The sequence below is a fragment of the Delphinapterus leucas genome, chromosome 15, assembly GCF_059928025.1.
Source record: "Delphinapterus leucas isolate spDelLeu-1000000601 "Yukka" chromosome 15, BTC_Dleu_Yukka2, whole genome shotgun sequence".
Lineage (NCBI taxonomy): Eukaryota > Metazoa > Chordata > Mammalia > Artiodactyla > Monodontidae > Delphinapterus > Delphinapterus leucas.
In genome coordinates, this window is record NC_143143.1 from 37,767,638 (window position 1) to 37,784,029 (window position 16,392).

General features: G+C 61.1%; 3 protein-coding genes across 7 annotated transcripts; 2 read left to right on the forward strand and 1 right to left on the reverse strand.

Annotated features, from left to right (window-relative positions):
• The first annotated feature begins 1,102 nt into the window (after positions 1-1,102).
• CIAO3 (cytosolic iron-sulfur assembly component 3) lies at positions 1,103-8,562 on the forward strand. The gene is made up of 11 exons (XM_022594401.3): positions 1,103-1,208; positions 2,216-2,311; positions 3,791-3,934; positions 4,231-4,363; positions 4,926-5,060; positions 5,331-5,449; positions 5,602-5,731; positions 6,167-6,239; positions 6,725-6,862; positions 7,291-7,448; positions 7,537-8,562. The coding sequence occupies exons 1-11, from the start codon at positions 1,143-1,145 to the stop codon at positions 7,773-7,775; spliced, it is 1,431 nt and encodes a 476-aa protein (XP_022450109.1). The 5' UTR covers positions 1,103-1,142; the 3' UTR covers positions 7,776-8,562.
• HAGHL (hydroxyacylglutathione hydrolase like) lies at positions 6,731-11,748 on the reverse strand. 5 transcript variants are annotated; one of them, XM_022594406.3, is made up of 9 exons: positions 11,643-11,748; positions 11,027-11,210; positions 10,580-10,743; positions 10,374-10,491; positions 10,186-10,294; positions 10,006-10,109; positions 9,687-9,785; positions 9,311-9,390; positions 6,731-8,991 (listed from the first exon to the last, which is right to left on the reverse strand). In XM_022594406.3, exons 2-9 carry the CDS (start codon positions 11,129-11,131, stop codon positions 8,823-8,825), a joined length of 948 nt encoding a protein of 315 aa, XP_022450114.2. In that variant the 5' UTR covers positions 11,132-11,210; positions 11,643-11,748; the 3' UTR covers positions 6,731-8,822. The 5 variants fall into 5 exon arrangements, 4 of the variants coding, with proteins under 4 accessions (XP_022450114.2, XP_022450115.2, XP_022450113.2 ...); XM_022594407.3 differs by having other exon boundaries at positions 7,369-8,991; positions 9,687-9,788; positions 10,580-10,644; XM_022594405.3 differs by having other exon boundaries at positions 7,386-8,991; positions 9,687-9,788.
• Positions 8,651-16,391, forward strand: CCDC78 (coiled-coil domain containing 78). Its single transcript, XM_089896449.1, is given in 13 exon segments — positions 8,651-12,564; positions 12,799-12,918; positions 13,006-13,440; positions 13,521-13,577; positions 13,702-13,769; positions 13,895-13,973; positions 14,061-14,186; positions 14,401-14,618; positions 14,694-14,826; positions 14,948-14,991; positions 15,713-15,779; positions 15,855-15,955; positions 16,064-16,391. Coding segments are annotated over 13 exon segments (1,635 nt in total). The 5' UTR covers positions 8,651-12,504; the 3' UTR covers positions 16,191-16,391.
• Position 16,392: the final 1 nt, after the last annotated feature.

Sequence of the window (16,392 nt, forward strand, 5' to 3'; positions counted from 1 at the left end):
AGCACTTATTATCCTCACACATTTTTTGTAAACGTTCTCTGGGGCACTGCACTGAAACTAAGTTTATTTTGTATTTGTCTGGTTCTAATAATGAGTGAGAATGTTGAGATTTCAGGCATCGAACCCAGACTTTAGTCAGATATTGCCAGGATGGTGGGTGCTGGGGCCTGGAAGCCCACCAGGTACAGCCCCTGGTGAAAGTCCCTCTCACTGCTGAGAAGGAAGTTCCCATCCTGGGAGCCAAGAGGAGAGGCAGCAGGTGCTGGAGGAGGCAGCAGCAACACCTGGGCCTCAGGCACCTGGACGTCACAGTTAACCCGCAGGTAGATGAGGTATCACCCGGTAGAGACCACATCAGAACAAGAACCCCAGGAAGAGCACAGGCTGGAATGGGCCCCCAGCATGTGAGATCATGCCGTGCCCGCGGGGTATTCTGGGGCTGATCCTGCCAAGACACCTTCAGGGCTGGGCCCACGTGGGTCCCGGGGATGTGCCAGACTCCATCACTGGCGTTTTCTGGAAAGCCCCATAAAAAGTGGTCATTACCTGTACATGACGACTCAAGAACTGAGTCCAGCCAGCAACGGTTCTGTCTCAGGTAATAAAATCTCACAGGGAAATGGAGTTTTCTCAGGCTGGTCTTTGAAATAACCGCGGACTCTCTCCGAGAGCCCCAGGGCTCTGCACTGAGCCGCAGCCTCGGGAGGAACGGCTCCCCATCCCCGTCACTCTCATTTTCTTCTCTTTTCAACAGACACTGGGCGTCTCTGCGTAACCGGCGCCCTTTTGGGCTCTTGGGCTGCGTCCGGAGCCAAGTAAAGAAAGTCGGCTGCATCTCTCCCGGGGAGCAGACGGCGGGGGCCGCACACCTGGCTGGCAGGTGAGCCCGGGACCGCAAGCGAGGCGCCCTCGCCTCCCCGCCGCCCCGCCACCCCTCTGCCTCCCGGCCGGCGCCCAGGCAGGGTGGAGAGTGAGAGGTGCCCGGGGCCGCCAGCAGGGGGCGCGCGCCTCCCAGACACCCGGCCGTTTAGCCAGTCGCGCATGAGCCATGCGGACGCTTTCCGGCAGCGTGGCGGAACCGCTTCGCCGTTTCGCGGCATTTGGCGACACCTGCGCTCGGCGGCGGGCGGCAGTGTGGCACCATGGCGTCGCTCTTCAGCGGGGCCTTGCAGCTGACGGACCTGGACGACTTCATCGCGCCGTCTCAGGTGGGCGGGCAGTGCGGCGGCCGTGCGCGGGGAGCCCCCTCCGGCGCAGTCTCTCCGCTGAGAGAGGGGCTCAGAAGCGGGGCTGCTAGGTTGCACAGCCCCGTAGCTTCCGCGTCCCCTTCCCGGGCGGCCATTGCAGCCGGACTCACCTAGCTTGGGGCCCGGGAGACCCTGCCGAGCTTCCCTGGCCAATTCCTTGCGTGTGAACAGAGTGGGACGGCCCCACCCCGCTGCGAGGGCTTGGGAGGTGCTCCGCTGGAGTCATCGCGGTGGTCGTCGTAGGTGTCGCCCCCGGGGGAGAAGACAGAGCTTGCCCCCAAAGGGGACAGGACAGCTGCACTTGAGAGCCGGCCGCCCTTATCTGGTGTCCCCGCTTATCGGTTGCCACCAGCCGTGCAGGACCAGGGCTCGGAGGTCCATAGCTAAGCCGTCCCAGGAGGAGGAACGGGTGGGGCTGGTCCCGGCACAGCGGCAGGAGGAGCTCGGACAGGCCTCCCACCAAGGCTTTCTGGGGCTAGTTCCCTTTGGGAATGCGATGGCCAGTGAGGTGCTCCTGTTGAGAGAGACCGCGAGAACTCCAGGAGTTGGGCAAAGAAAGGAACTTTCTTCCAGGAACTGGGCGGGGCCAAGCGTTCCTAGCGACCCCTTGGCTTCTTCCCAGCAGTCAATGAAAAATTGGCCACGGTGCCCCGCCAGACGTTTACACTGAGGAAGGTGAGGGTGGGGGTTGGTGCTGTCTGCAGACAGGTTAGCGTGCAGGCCCAGTCAGCACCGCCTCCATCTGACTGTGACCTGCAGAGCGACTCTTGGTCGGATAGAGTGTCTGGCCAAGCGTGAGTGAGTAGGGAAAGTAGTGACAAGATCCATAGCGCTACGAGTGCTTCTGGTGCAGGAAGACCGGAATCAGGGCACAGTTTTCATCCCAGGTGGTGGTGTGGCCATCAGGCTGCCCCTCTTCTTCCGCCTCTGTGCACTCAGGTGCCCGTTGGGGTTTCTTACTGGTACAGGATTGCATCAAGCCCATGAGGGTGGATAAGAGGCCGGGAAGTGGCGTGGCCAAGATCCACGTCGAAGATGACGGGAGTTACTTCCAAGTCAGTCAGGTAAGTGCCAGCTTGGTTGGCCTGAAGCACGTTTCACTGCTCCGTCGAGTGACAAATGCAGGGGCCACAGGACCTTGCACGTCTCACCAATCCTTTCTCAGATATGTTCTGCAGAGAGCTCTTTGCAGAGATGGCAGTTCCCGCATCCCCTCCCTCTCTCCTTCTCTCTCTGAGTTGTAATTGTGTAAGATTTTCTAGTCCAGACCACTTGTTCTTAGGGAACACCTACTTCCTGTGTAATTTAGCAATGACGAGATCCTAATCCAATGGCCTTAAAATTTACCCCGACTGTTTGCCATTTGGACTCTCAAGAACATCTGTGCTGTCCCAGGGACCGCAGGCACCACCAGGCACGCTGGCCCGGGAATCCTGCCCAAGCAGGGGAGGAGCCACAGGATGGTTCACGGTAGGGCCAGACAACAGGATCCAGAGTTCACAAGGAGAGAGCCACTGTTCACTCAGCCCAGGAGGGTAACGCAGCAGCACACCACGGGTCCCGCCTAAGCCCAGCACAGCACGGAAGACTGGGTCCTTTTTAGGGACCAAGTGGGCGCTGCTCCAGAGCAGCAGTGGTTGATCTGGAGGGAAGTCGGAAGCACATCAGCCCCCTGCTCAGCACAGTATCACAGCCTGGCCTTGAGACCAGTCCAACCTGGGAAAATGCACTGAGCTCAAATTGTGGCTTTGGTGCTAAGTAAGGCCTAGTGATCTGGGCTGGAAGGGAGTTCCTGTCTTATCAGCCCCCTGGTCACACTCTGGGCCCCTGAAGCTCGCCTGGCCCTGGCTTAGACCACTCCTGTGTGTGCAGAGGGAGTGAAGGGGCTCTACTGGGATCATTTGCAGCTAAGAAGAGTTGCCCAGCCTGGAGGCTGGCTTGAACACCAAGTTCTGCAACTGTCTGGCCGAGTCTGACAGTGTGACTGCCCCTTGTGTCCCTCACCCACTCTTCCATGTGTTGGCACTGGGCAGGCACAGCCCAGGTGGGCACAGGCTCCTGCCATCTCCTCCCTCTGCCCCTTTCCTTGTCCCTCTGTCCTTTCTTCCTTAATCTTTGCCCTTGCCTTTCTCTTCCTCCTCCATTTAGAGCCTGGCCTTGGGCATTTTCCTGTCCCCACAGCCCCGTGAGGGCAGCCTGGGGACCAATGACTGTCCAGGGCCTCTGTGATGAGTCAGCTGCTCCTTTGCAGATTTAATGCCCGTCTCCCACCCCTGGCGGGCAGCAAGCCTCTTCAATATGATCTGACGTGCCAGCCAAGTTTGTACCAAAGTTAGAATTTGGTGCCACTATGAAAATCTAGAACGTGTATACGTGTTTCTGCAATAAATATTTAATTTCTAAGAACTTACAGCACATAAAGCCAGTAGTTGGTTGTCAGTGTTGTGAGACGGAGAATGAAGGTTTCCTGTGGGTCCCATCATCTGAGAGCTCCACGTCCTCATGCGGAGGGCCCTTGGGGTACCAGGTTCTTGTGCTTCCAGGATGGAGGGACAAAGAAGCTGGAGAGGGCCAAGATCTCACTGGACGACTGCCTGGCGTGCAGTGGCTGCGTCACTTCGGCAGAGACCGTGCTCATCACTCAGCAGAGCCACGAGGAGCTGCGGAAGGTTCTAGGTGCTAATAAGGTGAGCGGTGGGACAGTCTTTGGGATGTCACTCTAACCCGACATCAACCCCAGCATCCCTCACTCGTGTTGTCAGGGCAGCTCATCTTCTGGTGCCCTTTGTCCTATGTCTCCTAGTGACTCCTGACGTTTTTAGGTCTCATCGGTGGGATCTCAGTCAGTTACTTGTATTTTGACACTGAAGTGTTAACCCTAAACTTTAGGTTCTACGTGTTTGCAAAAATGACACGCCCTGATGGAGTTAGGCTTGGAATCTGTTAAACACACAGAGTGAGCGGCAGGTGCCTTGCTTTGCAGATGGTGGCGCCTGATCAGCAGAGGCTGGTGGTCATCTCGGTCTCTCCCCAGTCCAGAGCATCGCTGGCTGTGAGATTTCAGCTGAATCCTACAGACACCGCCAGGAAATTAACTGCGTTCTTTAAAAAAATAGGTAGGTGCTGAACCTTGGGTGAGCTCCAGCTTGGACACGAGAGCTGGCGGGGGGCTCGTCATGCCCCACTATGACTGGGCTTAAACGCATCAGGAACTCTATCTGAGGTTGACTTCAACTTGAAGTTCTGTTTTGATACAGAGAGCAGTGCCTTTTAATAGAAAACTGTCTGAATTCTGATGTTGCACTTCCCCGAGTCTGGAATTTACCCACTCCTAATACTGTTTTTAGACTATCACCATCAAGGCACATCTCCCAGGTCTGAGTTGGGTTCTGGCTCAGATCAGCTGGTCGACCTCTGCGTGCTGGGAGTAGGGCTGGGAGGACGTGGGGTGAGCCCCGGTGCCGGCGGCTGCCCTAGGCAGCATGCAGGGTTTGGCCTGGTCCCTGGCAGCCACCGAGCTCAAAGGAAGGAAGGCCCAAGGACACCGGGCTGTCTGCATGCACACCAGCGTGTCATGTGACGCCCCACGGGAAGGCAGAGCCCTGCTCCCGGGGCGAGGTGGGCAGCGCCTGGGGCTGTGGCCATCCTTCTTGGGGTGAGGTGGGTGCTCCCTTGCAGGGGCACACTACGTGTTTGATACCACCTTCTCGAGGAACTTCAGCCTCCTCGAGAGCCAGCGGGAGTTCGTGCGGCGATTCCGAGCACAAGCCGATTCCAAGCAGGCCTTGCCTATGCTGACTTCCGCCTGCCCAGGTATGCTGATGCTGCGGACCGATGTCAACAGCTGGACATGGGTGACGGGAGTGCTGGGGGAGGGGCTCGTCAGCAGGCACTGCCTGAGGGTCACCTGCAGTCGCTTCAGTTCCCAGAGGGGTGATCATAGGGACACCTGAGATACGTATCGGCGACAGCACAGTGGGGGCTTAGTGGGCTCCTAACTCCTGTACAAGTCGGTCCACCCCAGAAAGTCACACCCCTGCCCTGCTCGCTTCCCCCACCACCCCCACCCTGTGTCGGCCTCAGGCTGGATCTGCTACGCCGAGAAGACCCACGGGAACGTCCTCCTCCCCCACATCAGCACCGCCCGGTCCCCGCAGCAGGTGATGGGCTCCCTGGTCAAGGACTTCTTCTCCCAGCAACAGGTAACAGGGACATCTTACAAAATGAGCCAAGACTGCAGTGGTCAGGACCCACACGCAGAACTGCGCTCCCAGCCGTGCCTGTGCTGTCACCCCCGCCTCAGCCTTTGCTGCTGGGGCCAGGCAGCTGCACCACTGCCATGTTCTCCACGCAGCATTTGACCCCCGACAAGATCTACCACGTCACGGTGATGCCCTGCTACGACAAAAAGCTGGAAGCCTCCAGACCCGACTTCTTCAGCCAAGAGCACCAGACACGCGATGTGGATTGTGTCATCACAACAGGTGCGGGGCCCCGAGCCTGCTGGCGCTGTGTCCCCAGCATAAGGCCCAGCACAATCCCCCTGGCTCATGTTGGTCACCCCGTCTGTGAGTGGAGCAGCCTTGCAGAGGCTCCCAAATGCTTAAAAGAGAAATGAATGCCCACCCGGGAGGCAGACGATCCAGGAAGGGTCGCTGTCCAGGGACGCAGTGCCCTGCCCACTCCAGGCGCATTGTGAGGCACCCCAGGGTCAGGCGCGTCTGCCCCACCGCAGCACCGGGAGGCCCTTCAGAAGTGGAGTTGCCTCTGGCTGGGTTCATCCCCCACTCACGAGCAGGGGCTGGACGTCTGGCCACTCACAGGTTGCTAGGGATGCAGGTGGTGGGGACCTTTCATGGTCTCTGTTTTTGTTGAGATTCAGCTGAAGAGCGTCTATCTGTGCTGTGGTTTCATCGTAGGAGAAGTCTTCAAGCTGCTGGAAGAAGAAGGGGTCTCGCTGTCAGAGCTGGAGTCGGCTCCCCTGGACAGTCTGTACGTCGCGCCTGCCATGTCAGGGGCAGTAAGCTTGTCCAGCATTGGGGTGCTCTTGACCTTGGGGTCAGAGGTGTCCTGGTGGGCAGCAGAAGGGACGAGGCGGGGACAGGCACTGTCCTCGCCCCTCTTCTCTGCCTCAGCTTCCTTCTGGTTGGTTTTGCATCTGCCCCGTGGTATGTGTTGGTGTCCAGAGGTGGTTGAGTTCACGAGACAGCCTGTGGACAATTGGCTGATGGTTATCAGAGCTGACCCCAACTTCATACAGGTCTGAGCTCCCCAGAACAGGTGACATGACGGAGGGGACAGTCCTTTTCCCCCAGAGCCTCCTCCTGACACACCCACAAAGCCCTGTGATGAGTCTGTGACTCATCTTCCACTTAGAAAGCAAGTGCTCTCAAACATGACAGAAGTTACAGAGGTTACCCAGAAGCCTTGGTGGACAGCAGCCCCACTACCACCTGAGGCCATGCCCTCCTCCCCAGGTGCAGCAGTGTATCTGCCCAGGAGCCTACCAGCCATCAGGGTGGGGGCTCGGGGGGCTACCTGGAGCACGTGTTCCGGCATGCAGCCCAGGAGCTCTTTGGAATCCACGTCACTGAAGTCACCTACAGACCCCTGAGGTCAGTGGGAAGGGCTGGAGCTTGGGGCAGGGCAGCCTCTCGGGGCACCAGGCAGGAGCTGGGCCCTCCCCTCTGGCTCATGTGAAGGGGCCAGAGCTCTCCAGCCCTTGGTCTCCTCATCATAGGGCTCAGTGTCCCCTACCCACAGCACGGTGACCCAGGGCCCCAGAGGCCCATGGTGGCAGGACGGATTTCCTGGCACAGGGTGTGTCCCAACGTGAGTCCCCATTCCAGGGAGGGCAGGCTGGGGCCTTTGTCAGACCTTGGGAAGGTGGGGTTCCCATTCTACAGACCAGGAAACCAAGGCTGGGGCTGAGGCCACCTGCCCCACTCATTGAAGGGAGCTTTCTACCCTCCCCTATCACTGTCCCCCACCCGGGAGGAAGCCTGGGCGTGCCGTGTGGACAGCCTGGTCTGTGTCCCCTCAGGAACAAGGACCTCCAAGAGGTGACTCTGGAGAGGGAGGGCCGGGTCCTGCTGCACTTCGCCGCGGCCTACGGCTTCCGCAACATCCAGAACCTGGTACAAAAGCTCAAGCGAGGGCGCTGCCCATACCACTATGTGGAGGTCATGGCCTGCCCTGCAGGTAGCTGCAGACAGAGTGGGCCCTCTGGGACCCCGTGCGCTGACACCCTCCCCTTGACCACACTTCTGCCCGTCCTTCTCTGCCACAGGTTGCTTGAATGGTGGAGGCCAGCTCAAGGCCCCCGACATGCCTGGCAAGGAGCTTCTGCAGCAGGTTGAGAGACTATACAGCATGGTCAGGACCGAGGCACCAGAGGATGCGCCTGGAGTCCAGGAGCTGTATGGGCACTGGCTGCAGGGCGAGGGCTCAGAGCAGGCCAGCCGCCTGCTGCACACAAGCTACCACGCGGTGGAAAAGGCTGGCTCCAGCCTCAGCATCAGGTGGTAGGAGGCCTCAAGGATCCACCCGGCCCAACACAGCCAGCACCGGGACTCCCAGGAAGGCATGTGGAGTCTCCAGCAGGGAAGTCACCCGAGACCCCAGGGCACACCTCCAAAATGCTGGATGAGATGTGGGGACATTGGGACCCACATAGAGATGGGACTCAGGACCCCCAGCCAGTAAAGGTGACTTCAAGCCTGTGCTCACCTGGACTCCCCGCTGCAGGGGGCCAGAGGTTCCACCACCTGCTGGAACCTCTCCATGGGCCCAGAGCCCTAGAGGTGCCCTGACTCCTCCTGGTTGTGGTGGCCTAAGCTGTGAGGGTTTCAGCTCATCCTGTGGGGAACTTAAGGGAGAGAAAAGGGGGGGTTCCTCATCCCCCATTTCTAGAGTCACCTGAAGCTGCGATGTGGAGGGTGGTGATAGGCTGGACCTGCCAGGCTGGTCAAGCTCGCAGCAGAGCTCGGGGAACCCTGCCACGCTGGGCAGCAGAGGACACCGGCAGGAGACAGGCACCTGGTCCATGACCCCAGCTGGGGATGGGTGCTCCCTCCACCTAGAACCAGGTGTTCGACGAAGCTGCGGTCTCTGGGGCTTGAGAACCTGTGTCTTGGGGGCTGAGTCCAGGTGGGAAGGACTCTTGCTATCAGGCCTCAGTGGTCTCTCTGGCTGAGTCCTGTGTCCACAGCTGGACCCCCACTTAAGGGGCAGGGGGAGGGCAGATTGCATTCAGCCCACCAGGCCTGGCCCCGAAAAGCTCACTTCTAGTAAAGGGGACTCTCTCTGAAACCGGCTTCTCTTCAAGAATGTTTACCAGCATCAAAAAAGAGGCCTTTCAAAGCTTTATTCAAGTTTAGGAGCCCTGTGCACCCCACTAGGCTGCTTTGCAAACACCCAGGTCTCGGGACTCACTGTGGCCCAGAGAGGGGCCCCGGGTGTCCAACACCAGGAAAGGCCAGGGCGCCCACCCTCTAAGGCTGGGCAGGGCTGAGGAAGGCTCGATCCTCCTGTGGGTCAAGGGAGGAGGGGTGTGTGGCCCAGCCCACGTAGGGCTCACTTCGGCCGGGGCATGCTCAGGAGCCCCCACTGCAGCGCGAGCAGTGCCTGGGCCTGTGGCTGCAGCGGCTCAGCTGCCCGCTCAAAGCTCGCTCGCTCCCTGCAGAGCACTTCCAGGACTTCAGCTGGGGCGACCTTCCCTGTGAACTTGCGCACAGGCTCCTCTCTGCGGGGAGAGGGGGTTCGATGGGAACCGCTGGGCAAGCTGGACGTGGCGGTGGAAATGAAGCCACTGTTGGAGGGCATTTAAAGAGCAGCCTCTCCCTGGTGCCAGACAGTCCAATAACCAGTCCCCCAACACCTCCCTCAGCATCCAAATGACTGCCAGGGAGGCCCAAAGGACAACAGTCCGGCCCCATGCCAGCCTGTTCAGCAGCATGGCCCCTGGGGAGGACATAGGTCCTCCCGACATGCGCTGGCTCAGGCCCTGCCATGTGCTCCCCAGCCTGCCCCACAAGAGGGCCCACACGCTGGCCAATACTCACGCCACCCTCAGGAAGGGGTTGTAAAGGAGCTCCTCGCCCAGGGTTGAGGGCACCATGGGCACATCATCCTCATCCCTCTTCTGGAATGACCACAGGCCTTTGTCACAGCCTTGTCTGGCAGCTCCAGGCAGCTTGGCTCAGCTCACCAGTCTGGGGGCGTGAGCCTAGACCCTGAGGGCAGGCACTCATGGGCCAGACCTGCAGGCTGCCCAGCTCCCCTCCCTCACCAGTGGGAGCCTTGGCTGGCAGAATGCCCTGGGCCAAGCCATGTCTGGTCACCTGGGTCGGTCATGGTGGACTCCCCTGCAGTTCCTCCCTGGTTCCAGTCCTACCCCACCCTCCAACCTTGCCACTGAGAGGGGAGGAGTGGTCACACCTTGGCCCACGATAGCTTGGCCTTCACTTGGTTGTTGCAAGGCTCCACTTTTTGTGCAAACTCGAGGTTGCCCAGTGTGTGCTCGTGACCACAGAACACCTTCTGGAGAAAGAAGGCACTTGGGGTGCACAGCACCACCATAGGCAGAGATGGGCAGAGACACTCACCCCAGTGGCCCAGCCCCTCCCCCCTCGCCTGGTCCACCTGTCCCCACGGCTGGCAAGCAGTCATCCTGAACGCTGGCATAAGGCAGGTGCAGAGTGCACCGGTTATGTAGGGAGGCTGGGCCCCATGAGAGGGTAAGGGACAGGCTGCTCACTGTCTCAGGGGGCAGGGTGCCCAGGGTCTCCACCAAGCTGTGGTACATCTGCTGAGCTGTGGTCTCCAGGCGTGAGCCGCAGCCGGCCACAGACAATGCGTCCCCTGGGGAGTTGGGTGGGTCAGAGAAGGTGGATGGGGCAGAGGGAGGTGGGGTGGGTAGGCGCAGGGCAGCCAGTACCCGAGAACACAGCAGGCGGGTCCAGACACTCATCTTCCCACAGGAAGTAGCTCATGTGGCCCGAGGTGTGGCCGGGCGTCAGGAGGCAGCGCACGTGGATGGCCCCAAACTATGGCAGAGGAGCAGGTGGGCCTGTAAGGTGGTTGGGCCCAGGGTGCTCTCCCCACCCCTCCTGAGTGCACGCTCACCCGCAGCTCCTCGCCATGTACCAGCCTGCGGGTCAGGGCACAGATGCGCTCATCTGCACCCAGCACCACCAGGCCAGGCAGCAGCCTCGCCAGCTCCATGTTGCCCCAGGCGTGGTCCCTGCGGGTGGGGGAAAGCAGGATCACATGCGGTCAGGGTAGGGTAGGGGTGACACCCTCCTGCCTCAGCCCACCCTGATGGCACTCACCAGTGGTGATGGGTGGTCAGCACAGTTGTCAGTGATACCCTCTCCCGGCCCACGATCTCCAGCAGCTGAAAGGGATGGGAGTTAGGGAGATGCAGGTGGTCCAGGTGGCTGCCTGTGTTGGGGTGCCAGGCCCGGGTGCACAGTGCCCCAGGCAGGGGACGGGCCTGGGGGTAGGGGAGATCCAGCAGACAATTAGCGCCCAGCACACACAGTACACTTAGGCACCATATGCAGGGAAAAGGGGAGACCCGAGACGGCTCTAACCTCAGAGGAGACCCAAGATAATCAAGAAACCCTAAACGCCAAATAACCAGAAATGAGACAATAGGGGAAGGATCTGGCCCCAGCAGCGTAGTCTGGAAAGCCTCTCGGAATGCGGGCTGACGGTCTCGGCCTACGATGCCTGGGCCCACAGCTGTGCTCCCGCCGCCCGAAAGCTGCCCTCACCCTTTTGGGCACGGCCACGTCCACGGCCACAGCCTCCCGCGTGTGCTCCTCGATGACCAGGTACATATAGTTGTCCTCAAGCACAGGGATGACTTTGACCTTCATGGTCGCAGAGCTCAGCCACCCCGCGCCTCCTGAGCCCCTTCCTCAGGGTGGGACTACCCTCTCCAGACCCTAGGCAGAGCTGTGCGTGGGAGGGGTCAGCTCCACAGACACGCTGGGGGCCAGGAAAGGAACCGCACTCCCTGCTCCCGGACTTTCCCGAGGGCCCTTGAGGAATCCCAAGCTCCTGGCTTAAGTTGACCTGCAGCTGCGGGGACCAGTCTCTCGCCAAGACTCAGCCCGCCGCAGGCCCCGCCCCCGCGCCGCAGGCCACACCCCCGATTAACCGCGCCCTCTTCCGGCTCCGCCCCCAGCCACGCCGCTGCCCCGGTAGGCCCCGCCTGCCTCCCAGGCTCCGCCCCCTCCCCAGGTGCCCTCCCGCCGCAGCGCGACCCTGGACCAGCCCCTCTCCAGGCCCCGCCCCTCAACGTCCTTCCGCAGGCCCCGCCCTCCCCAGGACCCCTCCCTCCGAAGTACGACCCCGGCCCGCCCCCCTTTCCGGTCGTCCACTCACCCCAGCTGGGCTGCGCCAGCTGGTCTCAAGGACTGCCTAAAGGACAGCCGGACAGAGGCGGGCTTCGGGCGCCTGTCACGGGGCCTGGACGGAGCGCGCCGCTCACCCGGGCCGCCACCAACAGCCCGCGCCCCTGAGGCCCGCTGGGCCCGCCTGGAACCTGCGCGCGCGGGAACCGGCGCACAGTGCACAGAGCACACGCGTGCGCGGGAGGGAGCGCGCGCGTGCGCGGGAGGGAGCGCGTGCGTGCCCGAAGGGAGCTGCGCGCACGTCTGGCCAGTCGCGCCTGGCGCTGCGGCGCCTCCTCCGCGAAGCCCTCCTGGCACCGGGCTGAGACAGCCCTCCTGAGTACCCCGGACCCGGACTGGGACGTCTGAGCCCGCTTCCGTCAGGCTGAGCTCTGCAGGGATCTGTCCAGTTTGTTTGCCTGCCCGTCCAGTGCTCAGCGTAGGGGCCTAATGAGTGTGCGAACCCACATGGTAGAGCAAAGCGCGCTGTGTGAGGACAACAGTAACAGCAGCGGCATCTCCATACCATGCGCGTTGTCCCACACCTCCCCAGGCTGGGCCCTTGTATGCACTCGTGGTTCCATCCGCGTCCCTGATAAATGCTGGGGTGCCGATCTGCGTTTCCCAGATGAGGAAAAGGAAACCGGAAAGAATGGATCGCCAAATACGGAAGAAGTTGAGAGTTTGCACCCACCTCCCCAACCACTGAACTGTCCTGCCTGCCCTCGTGGGCGGGGCCCCGGGAGTCTCCTGGGGACAACAGAGGCCTTGGCAACACAAACCACCGTGTTGCAGCAACAGGCCAGTAGTCGAGGTGGCACCAGGCTTGGGGCAGCCCAGAGTCCCTTTTGCCTATGGAGTATGTGGCAGCCCCAGGCCTCAGGCCAGGGGCCCCACCTCGGGCCACCAAGAATGTGAGTCCTCCCAGGACGCTGCGTTTCTGGGCTCGGGGGTTCTCCCTGTTCCCTCAGAGACCAGGAGGGGTGTAGATCCTCCCAGGACCTGGGCCTGGTCCTGGCTGTGGGAGGGCCTGCCCCAGCTCTGCCAGGCTGAGGGTGTGGGGGTGGATGGCTGGTGGCTTCATGAGAGTGGAGGCCACAGCCCAGGTCTGAGATACACCTGGGGTATGAGTGGTGGTGCCTCCCTAGGTTCTGCCGCGGGCCGAGACCTGGCTGCCAGGAGTCCCTGGGGGTACCCCAACCTGCGCCACCAACCTTGAGACAGAGGTTCCCTCAGATCTAGAGCTGAGTGAGGAGCAGCGGCTGCAGGTGGGTGTGGGGGCCTTCAGGCACTGGCAGGAGGGAGGGCATCCCCAGGGCCCCACAGGCCCCACCTCTCATCCTGGCCATTCACAGGTCTGCAAGGAGCTGGTGGACCTGCAGATCAAAACCCATCGCCTGAAGGAGCAACACGAAGCTGAAATCTTCGAGCTGAAGAGTGAGGTGGGCACTGATGTGTGCCTATGTGTGCCAGCCTGAGGGCATGGGGGGAGGGTGCACACTTAGTGCCAGAACTGTGAGGGGTGCAGGTGTGCCCCATGTGACTGTGCACACGCAGTGTCTGCAAGTCCCCACCTGTCCTGTGTGTGTTGTGTCCCTGTGGATGCCCAGATGGATGATGACCTGGTCACCCCGCAGGTCCTGTGGCTGGAGAGCCGGGTGCTGGAGCTAGAACTGCACGGAGAGCAGGCAGCCCTAGCAGAAGCTAATCCGGGGCACCGCCAGGCACTGGCACAGGAGCTTGGGCACAAGGCCTGGGGGCAGGGACACTCCGACCACCACAGACTCCAGGTCACCATGAGCGCATGGGTGGAAGCTAAACAGGGGTCCAGCAGGGGAACAGTGAGGCTGAGACCGGCTTTTCTGTGCAGGCACAGCCCAAGGACTTCCTGACAGCTGAGAACGAGCAGCAGAAGCTGGGGCATGGTGTGAGTGTGCAGCCACCTAGCCTGGGAATCTGTTGAAGTTTCTCCCAGCCCAGGGTGGAGGTGGGGCAGTGCAGGGGACCCAGAGCTTGGGCTCTCACCCAGCCAGCCCTTGTGTACCCCGCAGCCGCAGGGAGAAGTAAGTCGGGCGCCAGAGCAGCACAGGGCTCGGCAGCAGGCACTGGAGACGCGTGTGTGAGTGACTGCCTCACCTGGGACAGGAGGGCCCAGCAGGGCACAGTGAGCAAAGGAGCTGTTCCTAAGGGGCAAAAGGAGTCACCTGCCCTAGGCCCGGCTAAGCCTCATACCCATGTCTGCAGGGCAGCCCTGGGCTGGCAGCTGCAAGGAGCCCAGGAGGAGGCCAGGACAGCTGGGCAGCAACTGGCTGCACAAGCCTTGGTGAGGCCCACCCCTACCTGCTTTGAGGTCTGGCTCAGCAAAGGTCCACCTTGCAGGACATAAATTCAGGGCCATCTCCACCCCCAGGTATTGTCTGCCTGCCGGGGCCAGCTCCACCAGGCTGAAGCAGAGAACGCCCGGCTGCAGCTGCAACTCAAGAAGCTGAACGAGGAGTACGCCATCCGACTGCAGCACTGCGCCCGAGCCGTGGCTGTGAGCACTGGGCCGGCTAGCCCTGTGTTGAGTGGGAGGCCTCTGGGTCCTGGGGAGCCCGAGTCTGGCCTGGGTGTGCTAGACCACTTCAGAGAGACTCTGACCTTGTGGGAGACTTCAGGCCCACCCAGCACACTGTCGTCAGACCAGCTCCATGGAGGGAATTGGGGGGGCAAGGTGTGGACCCGCCCCAGCCCAGCCCTATCTCCTCCAGGAGTATGCAGATGGTGCAGGCCCAAAGCCTGCATCCACAGCCCTTCGGACATTCCTGGAAACCACTCTGGAGGACATTCGGGGGGCACATCACAGCCGTGAGCAACAGCTGGCCCGGGCTGCTCGCACCTACCGCAAGCGCCTGACAGATCTGAGTCGGAGGCACGAGGAGCTGCTGGCTGCCCACAGGTGGGCCCCTCCCTGAGCTGGGCACCTGGGGTGGGATGGCCCTAGGTGACCTGGTGCGGGGTTTAGTGTGCAACAGGTGCTGGTGGATCCCAACGGGGCACCCAGGATCCCCAAGGCTACCCCTGGTGCAGCCACCTCAGACATGGAGCCGCCGCCCCTGCACATGGTCACCAAATTCGGCCACCTGAGGGAGGACCAGGCTAGGCTGGAGAAGCAGCTCCAGAAGCTCCAGGCCCAGGTGACCCCTCCCTGCTGCCCCACAACTCGCCCCAGGACCCATCCCAGGCTCAGCAAAGCCCCAAGCCCAGGGCCTCTGAGCAGCCTGCCTCATTCAGCAACTGCTGTTCTTGTTCCTCCAGAAAGAACCCAGTGAAGCCTCTCAGGGGGGCCCATTAGAGCCACAGTGAGTACCTGGTGTGGGTGCTGGGGAGACCCATTTATTCATCCTATGAATTAAGTGCTTAGAGGGGTTCTGGTTGCTGCAGTGGACAAGGTGGCCCATCTGTATTCTCCAGTCTCGGTCTGCTTATGAGACACTAATAATCACAGAAAAACCAACTGCCTGGAGAGAGGAGGGACTACCCTCCTGGATGGGAGGGGGCTACCCTTGAATGGGAGGGTCAGGGAGAGACCCCTAAGAAAGGGCACTTCAGCTGAGACTCGGAGGACCCATAGCTGAAGACCTGTGGTGGCATGGACGATATAAGTCTTGACCCCAGGACAAGGCAGGAGCAGGCTACCTGGTGACCTTCACAGCCTTTGCCTCTGCACCTTCATGTTCTCAACTGTGCAGTGGGCAGAAGCTAGGACAAGTCGCCTGCCTGGGGTTTTGGGAAACCCCCCAGCATGGGGGGAGGCCCCCCATAAGCATCCTTACAGACACTGGGGTCACTGTCCCAGCTGGCCTTGTGGCTTAGCTTTCCCTGAGTGGCCAGTGGCTGCCCCCATGCACAGATGGCTCCAAGCCTCACAGCGCCCACAGTGGAAAGGCAGCCCTATACTGTCCCAAACTCGCTCCCAGCAGGCACCTCAAGGACCTAGGGGCCCTGACTTGAGCAGGGTCATTGGTCATAAACCTGGGTCCATGCCAGCTTTCACGCCCACCCCTCCTCCTCCCCTCACAGGGGCCTGGAAGCTGCATCCTGGGCCCAGATCCGCCAGAAGCTACAGGACTTCTCCCGTGGCACCCAGGTAGTGGGCAAAACCTGGCCAGAGGCCCTTCCTCACACTGTGCCCGCGCTCATGGCTTATGTTCCCCCATTCCAGGCAGAGCTGGAAAGGGAGAGAGCACAGCTGCTAGTCCGAGCCACGATGGCTGAGGAGCAACTTTCTGAGCTACAAGAGTATGTGGACCAGCACCTGGGCAGGTGGGCTCTAGAGGTGGGCTGGGTAAGACCCAAGGACCTCAGTCCCAGGCACTAGCAGCAGGGCTTGTCCACAGCCAGGTGGTGACTATGCCTAGTTTCTCTGAGCAGGTACAAGCAGGAGATCCTGAGGCTGAGGAAGCTGGTGGGTACAGGGAACCCCTGGAAAGCGGGGGCTACACCTCCAGCCAAGCCGCAGCACCCAAGGACTCGCAGTCGTTACCTGGTCAACAGATAAACTTGGAGCAGAACTCTTCACAGCCAGCATGGAGCCCTCCCCACAGCACCCCCTTGGGAGATCATTCCACCCAGCTCAACACCCAACAAAAATCAGGCTGGGGGCTTCCCTGGTGGCGCAGTGGTTGAGAGTCCGCCTGCCAATGCGGGGGGACACAGGTTCGTGCCCTGGTCCAGGAAGATCCCACATGCTGCAGAGCGGC

Coding starts and splice junctions, on each gene's coding strand:
- CIAO3 (XM_022594401.3), top strand. CDS start 1,143: ATGGCGTCGCTCTTCAGCGGGGCCTTGCAGCTGACGGACCTGGACGAC. Junction 5,061..5,330: donor GCTGACTTCCGCCTGCCCAG/GTATGCTGATGC, acceptor TGTCGGCCTCAG/GCTGGATCTGCTACGCCGAG. Junction 7,449..7,536: donor GGTCATGGCCTGCCCTGCAG/GTAGCTGCAGAC, acceptor TCTCTGCCACAG/GTTGCTTGAATGGTGGAGGC.
- HAGHL (XM_022594405.3), bottom strand. CDS start 11,131: ATGAAGGTCAAAGTCATCCCTGTGCTTGAGGACAACTATATGTACCTG. Junction 10,744..11,026: donor ACGTGGCCGTGCCCAAAAGG/GTGAGGGCAGCT, acceptor CCCTACCCCCAG/GCCCGTCCCCTGCCTGGGGC. Junction 10,110..10,185: donor CCCGCCTGCTGTGTTCTCGG/GTACTGGCTGCC, acceptor CCAACTCCCCAG/GGGACGCATTGTCTGTGGCC.